The 18099-nt window shown below is 40.9% G+C and overlaps 1 protein-coding gene across 3 annotated transcripts in view; it reads right to left on the bottom strand.

Moving 5' to 3' along the window:
• Positions 1-4101: 4101 nt before the first annotated feature.
• TMEM131L (transmembrane 131 like) overlaps positions 4102-18099 on the bottom strand; it is a 73475-nt gene continuing 59477 nt past the window's right edge. For 2 of the 3 annotated variants that reach the window (XM_088526530.1, XM_088526528.1), the window contains 11 exons: positions 17092-17708; positions 15648-15802; positions 14184-14308; positions 12672-12829; positions 11735-11920; positions 10732-10810; positions 9603-9688; positions 8399-8519; positions 6870-6958; positions 5888-6030; positions 4102-4518 (listed from right to left, as the gene is read on the bottom strand). In XM_088526530.1, the coding sequence (XP_088382656.1) occupies positions 4240-4518; positions 5888-6030; positions 6870-6958; positions 8399-8519; positions 9603-9688; positions 10732-10810; positions 11735-11920; positions 12672-12829; positions 14184-14308; positions 15648-15802; positions 17092-17708 (2038 nt within the window). In that variant the 3' untranslated portion in view covers positions 4102-4239. The remainder of the gene's footprint in view (positions 4519-5887; positions 6031-6869; positions 6959-8398; positions 8520-9602; positions 9689-10731; positions 10811-11734; positions 11921-12671; positions 12830-14183; positions 14309-15647; positions 15803-17091; positions 17709-18099) is intronic. The other variant, XM_088526529.1, reaches the window with a different exon arrangement.

Here is an 18099-nt window from a genome sequence, read left to right as displayed (position 1 = left end):
CACGGCTGCCAAGGCAGAGGACAGCCACAACGGTGCTCAGTATCTAACATCACCCCAAACTGCTTGTTGAGAAAGGGCATAGGATAAGCCCCCTTCAGGCCAAAAGAGGAAGGTACTGATTAAATCATGGGGTAGGGCTGAAGAAGCAAAGCTGGAAGAAAATCAGACATGACAAGTTGGAGGTACCTGTGTACACACTGAAATACTATCTGAAATAGGTCTAAGGGAAAGTAAACCTGTGGAGAGGGCAAGGAGGATGCAGAAAGGCAAGAAAAGTAAACCAAGGGGGCTGACAGAAGGGAAATGCCCATACAAAAAAGCAGGCGCAGATGTAGCTCACCCGGCAGGCCAGCAGCACAGGCCCTGCAGCTGCCCCAGGCGGAGCAGCGCTGAGGTCAGGGCTCCCCAGATGGCAGCTCACGCACCAGGGCTTCTCGCAAGCCAGAAGGTGCCGGTAGATGCTGGAGTCCCACACGCTGCCAGCCCCAAGGCTAGCGCTGAGCGATTCCACTGCTCCCTCCACCCCCACCTCAGCAGCTTCAGATCATCAGCTCTCTAATGCACTTGGTTTGCCCTCAGACACTCACACCCCTCAGCTGCATTCAGGTCACATTCCCAGGTTTATTGCTGTAGGAGGAAAGGTTAATGCTTACTGCTCCTTCAAGCAGCTAAAACGCTCCTGTACATGCACGTCCAGCTGCTGAAGCTGTAAGACCTGCAAATCGCCAAGCTGGTCATGGCAAAGTTGCAGGAATAAGCAACATCAGCCCTCCCTCATGGGGCAAGTCTGCCTTGTGCTCTCCTCGGCCAGCAATGGCAGCAAGTGTCTTCATGTGGCTGGCAAGGAAGAGCCAGCCTCTCTTCTCCACACTGTTGTTCCTGGACTCTCCTACTGCCCCCTCCGGGAACCCCTCATTCATCCAGGTAGGGATTGCGCTGCCCATGCACACCGTCCACCCTTCCCACATGCCTGCAGCACGGCCACCTGTGAGCACTGGGCACGCGGCCGGGAGGGACGCTGTTGTTTCCCCTCTCCCTAACCAGTTCTGCTGCAGAACATAAAGCTGTTCTTTCCTACTGTTTATTCTCTTTCTTTGTGACCTTAAGTATTTCTTCAGTTTGTCAAAAGTTTCTTCTGGTGAAGATTCTCAGTATAATAATAAAAGTTTCAGAAGGAACCATGAATGTCCCAAACCTACGAGAAGGATTTCCTGGCACAACACAAGAAATTTAAAACTATTTTGCTCAAGACAACAAGATGTCCTTACAGCTATTAATTTAAACAGCTCTCCAAGCTTTCCTCTAGTAGAGTTCATCTTCCCCTTTACTGTAAAAGGAATGGTTTTTAATTGAGCCCAAACCCGCTTACATTCAGCAGCTGCTAATTAAGCCATAGTTGTCTCCTGCTGGCAACAATTATTCCTGGTAACCTTAATGAGCTTCCTACATTCCTTATTGTTATGAAAAGTTATATGAAACTTTATAAAGTTATATTTTCACTAATACTGCACAGCTCCCGGAGGAATTGCCTAATACTACACAGTTCCCAGAGGAATTACCTCTTGATCTGCCTTGTGTCTTGATCTGTACCTTTTTCATGGAGGTGCTCTTTTCCAAAGATTTTGAACTTTGGTTGTTCTTCCCGAACTCTCCCAGGGTCTTTGTTGGGTTTATTATGTAGGGTTTTTTTTCTGATTGTTTTTGGTTTACTTTTTTTTCCTCCCCTTTAAGTGACTTAGTCTGGAATATAACAGTGTAGTGAGAACAAGGACATGGTGCTGATCCAAACTCCAGGGGATTATGGGTTGTAGTTTGTTGCACCTCCTATACTGGCACTTGAGGTTTCATTTTGGTGCATGGGAAGAAAAAAAAAAATTAAAATCACAGACTGAACAGAATGAGCTGGATATGCTGAGTGCGATTTTCTGTTCTCTCTTGTGTCTTTGCATGGCCAAAATTCAATGAACATTACTATAAAACAAGTAACATTACCCAGGGAATAAAGAACTTCATTACATTTCAAAATAAATTGTCACTTATTTTTTTTCAGATTTATTGTGTATGTACTCCCACTCTATTCCTCCTGAAGTCTCCTGCCATAGGTAATAGTGCACAGAAAGTATGTTAGTGGTTATGACTACTTCTCATGGCTTAATACTGATTTCAGGAACATCCAAGTTCATATAAACATGTGAACTTTGCTTCAGCATCACAAGCAATTACTATTAAACTCCACAGTCAAACAGAATTCTGTCCAGCAAGACACATCATGGAAAGCAGCCAACAACTCTAAACGCTAATTCCTGATAAAACCTTTAAAACACCAAAGCATTCAGTGACGATCCGATTTTTCTGACATTGAAAACACAGGAAGGCTTAGAAGCACCTTCCGCAAGAGCACTTAAAGCAGTTTAATGTAGAAGCTGTCATATAACCCACCCAGTCACTATCTCCTTTGCAGCTAATTCAAACACACACAAAAGCATAGCTGGCAGGATATTTTTGAACAAAAAAACTTTTTTTATTATTTTCAGGAACTGTTGATTTATTGAAACAATTTTTTTGTGAAAACATGCTATTTCTGGCAAAACACCGCAAGACTTAGGATGGAATTTCTGACTGAAACCAGCGAGTCAGACAAACTAGTTTTACAGCTTGGCAACTTGATGAGGGTGGCAGAGCAAGAATTAAACCTCACCTTGCCGAGCAGCTTTGCAAGCAGACCATCAGCTAGGGTGTTTTTTTTTTTTTCCTGGCTTTCTCTCCTGCCTTAGAATAAAAACAACTGTGAAAAGCAATGTTTTGTTGTCAAACGCCATTCATGTTTTGTAGGCGGTTTGAGTTCAGAGGACTGGAGAAAATAACTAAAGTAGCAAAAAGTTATGAACTTGCCTACATTCACAGCAACCTCAAAGCGGCAATTGGAGCCTGGTGGTCTCTAGTCTGACCTCCCGCAGGGAGCGGGGCTATCACCAACACCGGAGCAGGTCCCCGTGGCTCTGCCGAGCCGAGTGCATCGCTGCAGAGGGAGATCTGACTGGGGGCAACCTGTCCTGGTGCTGCACAACCCTCCAAGTGATGCCGTATTCCCTAACATTCAACCTGAACTTCCCAAGTTGCAATTTGCGACTGTTGCTGGTTGTCATGATTTGCAGTTACCACAAAGGGCTTGGATGTCATCTTTGTAACTCTTCTTCAAGGATGGCTGCTATCAAATACCTCTTCCACCCCTTTCTCTTCAGACCCAATCAGCCCACTGGTAGCTCTCTCATAATCCAAGGAATGCTTCCCCTTGCTTTGACACCTGAAGACCCCAAAATACACTCTGCAATGCCAGAGCAAAAGGCTCTAGAGGAACTGCTGAACCAGGCTGCAACACTTTCTTGGTTAAGCTCTCTCACTACAAAAATTTAGTTTCATAATATGAGCTAGCACAATGCCGTTCTGTTTTGGAGAGCGGTGTGAACTCAGCTCTCAAAGAAATGTTTGTTCCAATTCAAGTGTTGGCGTTTTAAACAAGGCCCATTAAGTGCACCAAAAACACTACTGCAACATGAAGGCTAAAAATACAAACACAAAGTACCAGGAGTTACTCCCCAGAAGAAATGTTCCTGAAACAAAAGCCCAATCAAACGCCCCATTGCACAAGCGTAGTATCGCCACGCTGACAGTTTGGATTTTGAAGCCAGATACACAAAGCACAATTTAGCCTTCTTTTATTGCCAGAAGCTTACACCCACAAATAATTATGTCAACAGTAAGAGTGGCACTACTTGGACAATATCTGATCTGCCTCAAGAGGTAGGTCACAGTGTTACTGTTTGGTATAGATGCAATTATTTATGGGTGTAATTTTTACCCACAGATGCTAAAAAACAGAGCGAAACAAAAAAAAATAGTTTATACCACACAATGTAAACTTGATAATAAACACGTGAACATGTGCAATATAGGTTCACATATACTGTTTAGGAACCTAATACTTTTCTTATTCTTGAACAATTTTGACATTTTAAATTTATAGCCTTCGTGTGGCAATAACCATGTCCTGAATATATTTTGCCTTTTTTTTTTTTTTTAAATGCACTGAATGCTCAGACATCAGTAAAAAAAAAAAATTTATTTTCAATATAAAAGTGCCAAAATATCCACCAACATTGTAATCTATTTCAACAACCAGCTTACTCTAGTAATCAAAACTGCAAGCATCTTCATTCACATTTTTAAATCAAATTCCTTTCACACATTTCCACAGTAACCCGAGTCCCTCGAAAGTGGGAAATTGGCATTCCGGTTGGCTGCCGTAGTCCATATGTCCAAGTTCATGTAGGCACGGAAGGGGTTAAACCGCGGGTAGTATTCCTGCTTACACATCACCGCCTGGTTCTCCACGTGGGTCGAATGCTGGGTCGTGGCACTGACAGGGCAGCAGTTTTCATAGACATCGCTCTGAGGTGCCCAGATGGAACCAAAAAGTCCAGACATGGGAGATAAGCTTCGGGTACTGGAGAGGTAGGGCTGCAGAGCAAGATAACATCACTATGACAAACTGTAAACATATTTTGCCAAATAAAATATGGAAACGCACTAAATGAGAAGAAGAACTATGCGGAGAGGAGTGTAGGGAGCACACAAGTAGAAAACTAAGCATGAGTTTACCAAGCAATACGGTTGGAGAAGAGACTGCAGCAGCACTAGTTCACACATACATTTCACTAAATGAAGCCATACAAACTCCTCTCTACATGGCTCCTATATCACTCTAACAGGAATACGATATTCACTTCTGGTCAGGTTAAGCAAAAGAGGAGATAAATGGAAGGCATGTGAAGAGCACCAAAAGGTAAAATTAAAGAGGTAAAATTAAAAGTGAAGGATGACTAAGAAATGACAAGAAAAAGGCCAAAGTTTGCGGCATTACTATGCACACCAATAGCAGAGAGAGACATTCAGTACAGAAAAAAAATATAATTAGGAGCTAGGGAATTTAGCTAGAAAATTTAGAAAGTTCATAAAGAACCTCCTAGAGAGTAAGATCTATGAGGAAGTCTCTCAGAGAAGGTCATGGAAGTCCTGGGACTTTTAAAACTGAATGAAACACTGGAATGTATTGTAGGGAAAAGCTCGCCAGGGAAATGAACTGAACTATCTAATGTATTTTCCAATCTCTACATTCTGTGTTTCCAGCCATTCCTGAATAAAACATGAAATAACACCACGGTTATTTTAGGAAACAGTCATCTACAAATTTTGACGCTTTTTAAATACAGCAGAATTTTCACTTCTGCACTTGAAAATATTCCTCACTTTATTCAAGATAAAAGTGTGCTGTAAACACAAAAGTACCTCTCTACAATAGAAGTTTTGGAAATATGCGCAAAAGAGTAGGTGAATAAAAATAAAAAATCCCTTTGAACAGAAGTCAGTCTTATGCCGTACTGTGGGACTGGCAGGAGCATGGCTATCTTTGAGACTAACAGGTCAAGGTCAGCATTCAGAAACTTCCACCAATCTCTCTTACACCACCTGGATTTGCTAGCTGCCTGTCAAAGTCACCGCGATCAACTTCCTCAAATCCCTTTTGCCTTTGCTGTCGGCGCTTATTGTGTTTTATCCTCAACTGTAATGTTGGTTTTGGAAGGAAAGAGCCTCAGTAGATAAAGCCCAAAACATGTTTCCACATATAAGGTGATCTTGGTCACCTTATCTTGGTCAGTTTTCAGGCAAACTGATCTGTCTCAAAATTTTCCAAGCAAAACACAGGAGGAAGAGCCACGCTACCCACACCAGCATCAAACACACAGCTGGAGCTCCCTGAGGGAAAGAGGAGGCAGGCAGCAGGGATGGGGCAGGCAGGCACGCAGGGGAGGCCGTGGCGCGCGCTCACCGCGGAGCTGACGTAGCCGGCGGGCTCCCAGGCGGGCGGCACGCTGGCCGGCGCGGCCCAGGCCGACGGGCAGGCCTGGTCGAGGAAGGCCGTGTTCTGCACCGCTGCGGGAGCCGGGAAGCCACCGGCGTAGTTCATGTTTTCTGCAGTGGGTAAAAACAGGACGACAAAGTAAAGCTTTTGCAGTGTAAACTTCATTAACCTTTCCATGCTCAATCTTATCGGCGTGAGACATGCCAGAACCGGCGTAAGCTTTCAGCAACCTCAGGCAGCTTTAGGGCAACACAGTGGTTAAGGATAACGGTTCCTGCTAACAAGACTGCCATTTTGTACTAGGAACCCACTAATGAATTGCTATCGGGAGCACTGGATAAAGCGTAGGCAATATCTCCACTGGAGAATGAAGTCTTTATGAGCCACAGGACGCGCAGGGCAAAGCCTACCCAGGTCTCACTGCCAACACGCCTCAGCTCTAAGCCCCCAGGGGATGGCTGTGCTGTCTGTGATACTGCAGCTCGACCTTTAATTATTGCTTAGGTAATGCTAAAGAATTCTAGGTTCCTGCCAGTGTGCTTCCCAAGCCAAGAAACTCTAGCCTGGAAAGGTAATTGGTCACAGGAGGCCTCCTGCTTCACACACTGGAAGGCAGAAGCCTGCCAGAGGGGAAACAAAGCAAGCTGTGCAAAACGAGTTGTGCAGTGCTGGGGCCATGAGCACTGCTCCCAATTCCCTCTCCAACAGAGTCCTTTACACGGCCTCTTTAGGCTTAGTATTTCTGGAAAAGGACAGTTTTCTCATCAGCCACTGCACAGACACCGTTTATTACTACAGAGCACCCCATCAGCTGGAAACTGTAAAGTCTGCTTAAGTGACCAAGGCCCAGATGTTTTTGCAACAACAAGTCAATCCCAGCCTTTGTTTTGCTAAAGGTGAGAGAAAGCAACATGCTCAGTGATAATGCAGAAGCTTTATCTCATCTTACCTTCTGGGAAAGCACCATATTCATTCATCTCTAATGGACAATACATGTTGGAAAACTGGCTGTCGCAGGCTGCATTCCAGTCAATGAAGCTGTCTCAACGTAAAGAAAATCTGCTTTCAGAAATAATTCACAGAACTTCTGGAAATTATTTAGAAATACTTATTTACTGTAAAGCTGTTGGATACAAAACACCTGTAACTAATGACTGGGCTTTTCACATTCCACTTGCCATACAAACCCTGCCACTATTTATCCTGTGCCATTACAAAGTAGTTATTCTCTCACTGAGCTTTTAGTTTCCAGAGAATTAATGATTTGTAACTGCAGTTATCACAGTCCTGCTGAACAGTTCAACTACCTTCTCTGTACACAAGAAAATAATTGTATTTCTTTCCCATCTAAAGAGTAGACATGGAATGAAGTCAAATGGAGAAAATGGAGTGCACTCTCAAGCACTGCTATGAATAACAATTAAAATAAGGATTTCTACTTCTACTGTCAGTCCTGTTAAACAATATGCCTTCTAAACTGCACAATGCTAACTTGGTTTTACTACTCAGGCACAGGGTTTTCAGACGTTATCACCACTACATATGAACAAATAACTACATGTATTTTTGTTTATATAGTCCAAATAGTCCAGTTATGAGATGGGCCTGTGAAAGCGAAGTAGTGCAATATGGTATCTGCCACAAATCACCATTTATTTGATGTGACTTAACCAGACCACTGACCATTATTCTAAATCATTAGGGCTGCAGTTTGTTGACAGAAAAGGTTTAGAGTGAGATGAGCGGGCTGCTTAGGATTAGAAGATCATCACTTGGGGATTTGAATGTTTTCACTCCATCATTCTGGATGACAGAATATGGCTTGAAGAATTGATGTCACCTTACTGCTCTGTGGTGGCTGAGCATTTCTTCTCCCTAGTTTGTGGTGCATCTTTCATTAGTAAAATTTACAGTGTGGAAAGTCTAAAGCAGAAAAATTACTCAAAATCATTCTTGCAGGAAGATCAGCTCAAATCCAGACAGTGCATGAAATATTTGGACTTTTTATTTTTATACCATCTTCAGATTGGTATATAAAAATATCTGCCTACATCATTTAATGTGAATACATACAGCAGAACACACCCTGTGATATACACACACAGACCATGTGTTGAGCAAGAGCAGAGGAGAAAAAAAAAAAAACACTGAAAAAGCTAAGCTTTCTGCCATATAAAAGAAATGGAAGAAATTAGAAGCTTTCCAAAACGAATTGAATTTAAAGGGAATTCTGGAGTAGCTAAGAATAAGGGCATTGGTGAATTTGCATTATCAAAATTATTAATGAACAGTAATACAAAAATATAAACATATATACGGCAACATTCTTACCAGAATTAAACTTGAAGCTACTGCAAGGATTTTGTTTTATCTATCATTTGCCGCAGGGATATTGCAACATAAGCTCAGTATAGCCCTCTGCATCACAGAAATCCAACTAAAGGGTTACTGTTACTATCTACATAAAACATAACTTGCCTGTTGTGGACAGAGGGCGTTTCTTGGATCATGCACGGTATATTGTTCTCCAGGTTGTAGTTTAAGCTGTTTGTCAGGCAGACTGGTTGAGCAGGCCACAAGTCTCCTGCTGGGTAAAGACCTAGAAAGGTAAAGACAGGGGACTGAGATGCAGAACAGGAAGGAGGCATTTATAAACACTTTGTATCACAATGACATTTCATTCTCAGATCCACAACAAAGGCTGTATGCTAGATTAAAAAAAAAAATCCAGAGAGATAGTACCAACCTGTTTGATAAGTTTCAATTTTTATACAAATCTCAAAAAATGTATTTATTACAAAATACTTAAAAAGACTCGAAGCTGATTCTGAAATTCAGGGAAAAAACTCCTATAGTGACTTCTTGAGCCATCAGTCACAAGCACCAACACAGGGCTGCTCCTCACAGTAAGGAGAGGCCAGATGGGCATGGGCCCCACAAGCTCCACCTGACTCCCACCTTCAGTCAGTAATCAGCTCTGCAGGAAAAATGAATGCAGGAACAGTGCTACGAGAAGCATTCATGTGCAAACATAGTTGTATTTAGCCTGTAGGGCTAATTCATTGTGGGGTTCTGGACAGTCTTAATCCTCTGACTGCCCAGACATATTTAGTTCCTATCAACTCAGTAAAAACAGGCAGCTGGGCAAAGGAAATGATCTGAATGACTGGTCCTCACAACAGACTGGTTGCAAAGTGGGCTCAATTTCATTATTTCACATCATTGTTGCTACGAATACGGCTACCATCAGAAAAGCTTTTTGATCAGTGTCTGCACCTGGGCCACAGGCAGAGCAGAGAGCTCGCCTGCTCCAAGAGATATGTTTTCTAACCAGCTTTCAAACTTTACCTCACCATTTAGCCTTTTGCTTTTATGAACTTTATTGAACAGCTTAACATTATTATTTCCCCTTGAAATACAAACACTGAAAACTGTGAGAGATTTAAAAGCCCAAATCCACTCTTATTCTTTATCCCTCTCAAGCAAAGCAAGTCCTAGCTGTGGAAATTAGAGAAAAATGGTCATATCTTGGCATGTCATTGATGCCAACGTTCATTTTAACACAAGAATCACTGCTCTTCATCTTTAAAGTCACATTACTTCAGATAAAACCTGTTCAAAGCAAGATTAAAACAAACAAAGGAAAAAAATCCCAGCGTAAGTTGTTAATAAAGTAACTAACCTTTATTTTTGTCAGGATCTGCAGCCATGTCAGTAAAATTAGGACATAAAGTTTCTGGATATTGGGGGATGGTGTTCAAGTCTCTGCTAAATGAAAAGAAAAAATATTTCTAAATTCAGGCTCTATAATATTTTGAAATCCAAATTATTTCAAAACAAATATACAGAGATGTAAGAAATACTCTGATGAATAACACAGTTGCTATTGCTTTCATAGTTGCTTTCCTGATTCTCCATATTTTCAATTACCATGTTGCATTTTTAATTTTTTTTTTCTTAGTTAAAAAAACAGCTGCTTGTTACATGCGAAAAATGAGTTTAACCTAACACCCCAACTCCTACTATCCAAGTTTCAATCTATTCCAAGCTGTAGAAGTGGAAAGGAAGCTCTATTGCACTAAGATGGCTACAGTTGCTCATGTGTTTCAGTGCTTCCCATAATTTTCAGAGTAGCAGTTTACTTCCATGGACACAAGGAGACATGGGCCTGGACACTGATTCCCTATTCATGCAATCCCATATTCATCCCACCAAACAAACCAGTCAATAAGAACACTCCCGGAAAGGGAACATTTTCAAGTACCAGAATCCCAGAGGAAGACTATAGTGAAAACTCAGACAGGCATGAATGAGAGATGAAATGAGGATTTACAGTAATAAAAAATTTAGATGCTAATTCTCTTACAGGAAAGAGGTAGAAAAGAACATGAGGAGGGTGAATCAATTTTCGTGCTGTATATCCTTAGAGAACATTATTCTCATTGAAAGAATATCATCAACTTGAAAATCTCACTTCCACTTATAAAAAAAAAAATACTGCATTAGTATGCCTAAATGATAAGCAAATGTTGCTAGATTTGGGAGAAATCAAAGATAAAAATCATTTTTTTCTTTTTTCTCCCCAAATTTTATTTTACATTTGGAAGCATTTACCATATTTCCCAAGCACAATCCATTTTCTGGCTCGAAGATCTTTTTACATATAGAGAAAGATTTTTCTTTTTCAAATTAGGAAAATAAGATTAGATGACCAAAAGAAAGAAAATAGGTGTAATTTATCAAAATGAAACAAGATTTCAAGTTGGTGGAGTTTCTTTAATGTCTTATAGGTAGAGATTCAAATTTTTTACCTGGTATTGCAGATGTTATGAGACAGATTTAAAGTGATAGGAGTTTCAGATGGAAAATCATTTTGTGAAATATTCTCTCCTATAGAAAAGAATGACTGTAAAAATCAAAGATCTTTAAAACAAGCAAATAAAAAGAAGTCTGTACATAATATATATACACAAAAATAGACTTATAATTGGCATAAACCAAGGTTTCTCTCAGGTTGGTGTATCAATAACTTCATTAATTCTAACATGCATCACATGTTAAAGGGTTTGCTTACCAACTACAATGACAAAGTTGTCCTTTATAGCTCCTTTTCCATATAGCCTTTTGTTTATGACTAGTTGAAGGGGCAGGAAGAGCCCACATGGTGTTAAGTGTATTTTGTAAGTACAGTTTTAATATTAACGGAGATTCCCTTTTTTATCAAATTCGTTATGAATTTGGAATTCCTTTTTTTTTTTTTTTTCTTTTTTTTTTTCCTTTTCCTTACAGGCATTACAATCGGAACAAACAGAAGACTCATTTGCACGTGATTCACAACATTCTACGTGTATTGGCTTAGGTCTTCGGCGTTTGACTTTTTTGATGATATTCAGGCATTCAGAAAGATACAATAATGAAGCACAGTTGCTACTTTTCAGAATAATCAAGTGTCTTAGGGATCTTGACAACTTAGAGATCTTGATCATATTTTTACGAGAACCATGTGATGCAAAATTAATTAAAAGGCAAAAATTGTTTTCACTCTTAGTTCCTCCACCTTTCCACAAGAGCTAATTGTGCATAGCCTGCTCCGTGCAGCGCCTGACAGCTTCCTCACAGCCAGGCAGCTCATTTTTCTTGCCACAAAACCTTCCAGTACTTACAGCTCTTCTCATCTCTCCTCTTTCTGAGGTCTTCTCCCCCTTACAAGAGAAGTTGCACATTCCTTCCCAATCAAGAGTCAGTCCCCTGCCCCTTCACCACCCAAAAGGCAGACCAAAACTCTGCAGAAATTATGCTAACTGCAGAACGTACGAGATGGAAGGAAATGCCGGGCAGCGATCATCGGCTTTTTGTCTCCGTCGGAACTGCTGGTGCTGCTCCAGCTGCCCCAGCTCCCGCGGCTGGCACGAACACTCCCGGACGAACTGCCGCAGTCTGAGCTCGAGTCGGAACAAAACTTCTCCAAACACTTCTTTTTGGATCGTTGATAAAAGCTCTCTAGAGAGGTTGGGGGAAAAAAAATACTCAAATAACTAAGCCCTTAAAACACAAATTCAATGGAAAGTCATCCAAAACATGCATTCTCTCAATTTCTTGATAATAGGATCAAAAATGAAGTTTGTTGATAGTCTCATCAAGATACACATGCCAGCCCCTATCGTGAGGGAGTCACGACCTAAATGACATCCTCAGTACAGTGAATACAAGCTAGGGGACATGGCAGTTAAGGTAATACAGGCAACAGGATGAAGCGGGAAGCTGCGCTTTGAAACATTCAGATGTTATTTTAAACAAGAAGCACGTCCTGGCTGTAGGAACTTTTTAAAACCAATGGCAAATGCTATAAATAATGAATCCACACAAGAACAATTTCTCCTCCTCTGTCTTCTCATCAGGAAGACAGAGGATAATCCTGTGAATATTTACACCTTCTTCAGTCCTTCTCTTCCCAAAAGCCAGGTAAAACTGCCAGAGACAGAAAAGCATGTATCTAAGCCAGTGGTGCTTTTGAGCATGACCTGAAAAGTGGCCGTAGCAACACAGCTACTTCAGCTAATATCAGCTGTAATGCGAAACACAGTCAAACATCTGTCCATTGCCCAGGTATCCTCAGCCACTACTGCCACCCCGTGTCAAGCTTCAAGAGAGGAAGGGGCAAAAAATCACTCTGGAAAGGCACCCACTCAATTCTACTGCCGCAAAAACATTTTACATTTTTCCCCAGTTTAAGAAAACGCAGATGACCTACCTGTTTCTCCCTGTATGGACAAGCTCCCATTTTTCTGGTCTGCTTTGCAGTTCTCCCCGTTGCCCTGAGGGCACCACGCTCTGATTCCCATGTTGGCTCTCAGCTCTGGCCTTTCAAACTCACTGCACAGATGCTTCAGCTTGCTCTGCTCAGGAACCCTAAGGCAGCCGCACCCAAAGGATCACGTCAGGATTTTACATTTTAGCTCAAGAGCTTATCAAGGTGGAATGTGGGGCCAGGAGTAAGAGTCTTATTCAATGCCTTAGAAAAACCTAAAAAGGCTTTACTGAAACCTTCCCAAAATACAATGTTTGGCTCCACAAACTACTCAGAGAGGGGAAGGGCAGAAAGCAAGTATATGTTTAATTCCATTCTGTGATGCGCTGGCAGAGGGCATGCAGATATCATCGTGGTATCTTATCAATAAGTATAGCACTGTAAACGATCCAGTTATATAGAAAAATGGACACTCTGTCTATTTCATTGGCATAATTATAACTAATACAAATCCATCATCTGAAATATTTTTGATGGAAAACCTGAAATATTCGGATCCAACAGAGTAATCAGAAGATACTAAGGGAAGACGAGTAAAATCCAGCTGTCAAGTTTCTGTGGAGGGTTGTTACATCGTAGCTCAAAAAGCAGCAGCTACTGAATCAGTTCAAGGAACAGGCCACCATATTCAAGTACTTTGCTCCCATTTTTCATACCTCTCACCTATAAAGGTCTGCATGCTGCAAGGACTTTTTATTTATGTTGACTTCCCGCACCATGAGTGGGACTAATCTAGCACCAGTTTAGAATTGGTATTTCTTAGTAATACAAACAATAAATAATAAAAATGTGAAATTAAGAGTAATTTACAGCCCACTGTAAAAATTTATTTTTCAGGAAACTGAGTATCTTCCCAGGGCTCTTTCAATATTCTTATGAGCCCAAATGCTGCTCCAGTCAACGTAATGCTTATCTGTAAAGTTCCAATAACAGTATTGGATTAACCTCTCTGAGGAAAATAACTTTCTAATCATTATGGGAAAATACAAGTCCCTGACTTTTTTCTGTGAATCTCTCTTCCTCTTTCGAAACTACTATAGTAAAACATTCCCTAAGCAGGTCAAAATGCAGCTGATTCATGTGAAAGTGGAGTCACTTCAACAATTTTTTTTTTCTCTCTTCTGGAGGCAATTCATAACCAGATTTTATCTATACAACACGTAAGGGCGAGGAAGCTAACCATCCGAATTTTAAAGACTGCAAACACCAGATTGTAACAGAGACTAACTACTGCTATGCAGAATGGGGTGAGTTTATTTACATGCAGATTTACAACAGGATTTTTTTTTTCTGGTGATACTCAGTACTGCACATTCTTAACAAGAAAGTCTCAGGCCTGGATTAGGGTATGTTTATTTAAATAGATAAAGCGAATGCCTAATGTATACTCAAAAGACCTGAGAAACCATTAAAGCATCTCTGGTTTTCTCTATAACTTGGTGAGGCAATACATACCTTGTAGAAATATTAACATTCTTTTTCTTATTTTTTCTAGATGTTCTGTTTCTATTCCAATTTATATTTGATGCATTTCCTTCTTTCTTCTCCTGAGGTTTCTTCTTCCTATAGACATCTTCCTGCTAAAGGTAAAAATACAAGCTGAGACAATATGTGCTTTTATAAAAATGAAGCCAGCTCAGTAGATGAACTCCACTGGATTTTTCTGGCTAAATATCTGGACAAAATGACCCAATTGCACAGTTACTGCATGATTTAGTGCCTTTCCGCTGCATCTCCTCTTTCCAGGACCATCAACTTCACCAGAGTTTCCAAGAGTTTGTCCTTCAAAATACCAACAGATGACGAGAGAGAGATTTTTGAAATCCCAGTGTTAGTATTCTCCCCCTGCAGCATCTAGCCCTGACTTCCAGAGAAGTAAAAAACAGGGGAGGAAAGAGGGAAGCAGTCAATAAACTTTCCAATGTGCGAAAAACAAAAAACATCTGCCAGATTTATGATCAGTTTGTGTGCAAGTTCAGCAGCAATAAATCCTCCCTTTCCTCAGCAGCTGGGGGTCACCTCCCACTCCCATTCATCTGAACTACAACAGAGGAAATAATGGGGTAAGTTAGCCAACAAATAATAATAATTAAGAAATGCGAGAAACAAAAACTTGAGAACCCACACACAAAAAGAAATGTGCAACAATTCTGAAAAGAAAGACTAGAAAACTCTCCTTCCTTTATGTACTCCTGAAGCACCCCAAAAACTTTGTCATTACCCTTCTTGGTCACAGGATTAGTATCTATCAGTTAGAATAAAATTTTAATCTAAATTCTTTGGTTTTTCAGTTACCTGAGGAAGCGCTTCATGTAATTTAGACTAGCTGCAATAAGGTCCAATGTATCGTGTTCATCGAGTGCTTGCGAATCAGTTGCAGCCTGGTAAGAGGCTTCTGCCCCTTAGGTAAATATTATTTATTTATGTATTTAATGTCCCTTGATTCTGAATGCAGTTTTCCAATTCAAAGCCCTATATTTGGAGATCAGATGTGGAAGTTGAGGCAGGAATTCTCCTCTAGGACCGGCTGCCTCCCCTCTGGGATTTGTTCCCCCATCACTGCTGTGTCTGAGAGCTGGTATTAGACTCCAGCGCGTTTGTGCCCGCTCTGATGACAAGTGAGAAACCCTCTTGTTGTGATACAGCTAGTATGACAATATAAGGGCTGTTTTAAATTTTACCAGAACTATTCACCATTTTATAAACCATCCCTTGAAAGGGATGTGGGACAGCACATCCAATTACTTCCTTGTTCACCTGATTTAGAGTAAAGAGTTTGTAGTGTGTTTATGGCTGCATGCAACTGTCTATAGACACACATATATATACACATACACACACCTCTATATGCATATACAGAAATAAATAAAAAGGACATGGTTTTTAATTTGGAAAGCAGAAAAATCATTTAATACAAACCTCAGAGGAAGCAATCTCCTCTTTTGTGCAGCACGGGGTCTCTTCTTTAGGTCCTTTATTAATCTTTTTCTCAGTGGAAGGCTTTAGGTTGATCTGCTTTTTTAAAGTCTCACAGTTTTCTGTTTCATTCCTGAGAGGCACTTGCTGGTTATTCCCTACAATTAAGCAAGAAAATCCATTGAACTAGAAAGAACAGACTCCTAATCATATCTCCCTCTACCTTCATCTTCATCAGCCACTGTTTACTTTGATCAGGCCCCAGACACAGGGTGGAATTTGAAGCCAGAGAATACCTGACTTAAAAGCAAACAAAAATCCCTCTAAACAGGAAGAGAACATTTTTCCAAAAACATGTGCATCAAAATAAGGCAAATCTTTACTTGGAGCTTTAAGTTTCTGAAATGTCCTCCGCCTTCACAGCAAAGGGAAAGCAAAATTGTGCTTTCTTTTGGATAGACTTAGCATTAAAAGCAGCTTTTCTTGAGAGGCTTGTGAGGAAGAAGAGTTGATAACAAAAGCAAAATCATCCAGTCAAGCATCTCCTCTCTGCCTGGGCCTTTCCCCTGGGCCTTTGCTCAGAGCCAAAGTTATTTCAGATATCTGCAAAACAGCAACAGCGATCTGCTCCTGACACTCTTGGCCGCTCCTTTTTATGCATGAGAAATGCATAAAGGACACAAAAACCACCACACTGAACTGTTTTGCTCAAAGAGGGAGGCACACCCAAACGCTGGAGCTCGGAGCAGACAGACCAGTGCCACCACAGCCTCAGCAAATGTCAACCTTCAGCGCTCAACTACTATGCGCTCTTAACCAAAACCAAACGTCTGGAGAGAACATTTCCCTAATCTGCCTTCAATTTCCCCTGAGCGCCTGCACTTTTCTTGCAAAGCCAAGTGGTAGGATTTCTTAGGCAGTTTAGCTCTACAATTGAAAAAGCAAGATGAAAATACAACTTCACCATTATTGAGAGAAATGAAACCCATGAACTCCTACAAAATATAAGGATTTCAAATATTCTGATGCCAAGTTTCGTTCAGTGAGGTGTTACTACAGGAATTCTAAAATAGACTGTACTGAGGATGTTGCTCAGTAATTTTAAAAATCAGGCAACAGATTTTCAGTGGGCCTGCGAATAGCAAGCAGGGATGTTTATGAACAGCTAACAAAGGCAATCTGTATTTTTGAGAAGATCTGTGACAACAACAATATTACTCTTTAAAATGCTGCAGGATAAAACTTGGAATGTGTGAAAGAAGACAAAGTCTTAACATTGATCACTGCAGTCAGTATCTTTATAGCTACACTCCAGCACTAGCTGTGATTTATGAAACTACTTTTAATGCATGCTGTTCCTTGGGAATCTAAATAAACATATCGTAGGGAGAACATAACTAACACCACATCTCCTTGTCAGGCAAAAAAGAAATTGAAAAAAAGTTACCACTATTTTTCCTGGAAAGTTCTTGCAGTTCTGGCTGTTGCTGAGGTGAATTTCTTGACGAGTGACTTTCAGGTAGCTTCTTAGACATCTTCACAGGACAGAACTCCTGTTCTTTGAGCTCAGCTAGATTCTCTGAAGTTTTAAGGTTAGTTTCCTTAGGAAACATACATGTTTGAAGATCTTCCTTCAGATCACACTCTGAAGAAGTATTTTTAATGAGAACTGTATTTTTCAGTGCACTTTCTTCTTTGCCCAGAAAGTTTTCTGGTAGAGTTAAATTCTTGTTAACGTTTATGCCATCTGCATATTTTAGCGTTACCCAGTTCTCACTGACAACATCAGTGCAAATGTCCTCTTTTGGTGCTGAGATTTGGTTCTCTGCCATCTGGTTTTGCTTTTCATCAGTAGTTGCAATGGCATGGCCAGCTGCTGTGTTTGGCTTTTGCTTACTGTAGTAAACTGAACATTTGTGTTTTTTCTGAGAGTGGCTGTAGGTCGCAGGACTCCTCTTTGCTGCGTTCTGACTTCGGCTCGAAGAAGCACCTACAGACAGGAAGCCCTTTCCTTTGCCTTTATCAGATGAGCTGTAGGAATCCATGAATGTCTTGCAGCTTCCCCTGGCGAGAAGTTAAGTTATTTGAGATTTGGTGCTGTCTGTGAAGCCGTCATCAATTGTTTTATATGCGTGCTTTTTTTGTTTTTTGCTTTTTTTCATAACAGAAAAGCCCCCAAAATGCATTAAGATTTCACAAGCCCCCAAAACGCATTAAGATCTCACATCATCAAACAAGTAGCTTGTTTCCAGAGTAAGTAACTCTGGTTTCACTGGGAGTTGAGCAACATTACATGTGTGATCAGACTTCAAACACTTACATGCCTGAGTGAGTAAGTGCCTAACTGACCACCCAAGATGGGCAGCCTTGAGGACCATTAATGTATTTCCTATTCTGTGCTTTCCATGCCTGCTGCACACGGTGTATCCACCACCTCCATTGCCCATCTAAGCAC

The sequence above is a fragment of the Tinamus guttatus genome, unplaced genomic scaffold (assembly GCF_059628265.1).
Source record: "Tinamus guttatus ecotype Peru unplaced genomic scaffold, ASM5962826v1 Tinamus_guttatus_pri_ptg000247l, whole genome shotgun sequence".
Lineage (NCBI taxonomy): Eukaryota > Metazoa > Chordata > Aves > Tinamiformes > Tinamidae > Tinamus > Tinamus guttatus.
This window is presented reverse-complemented; position numbering and strand designations above follow the sequence as displayed.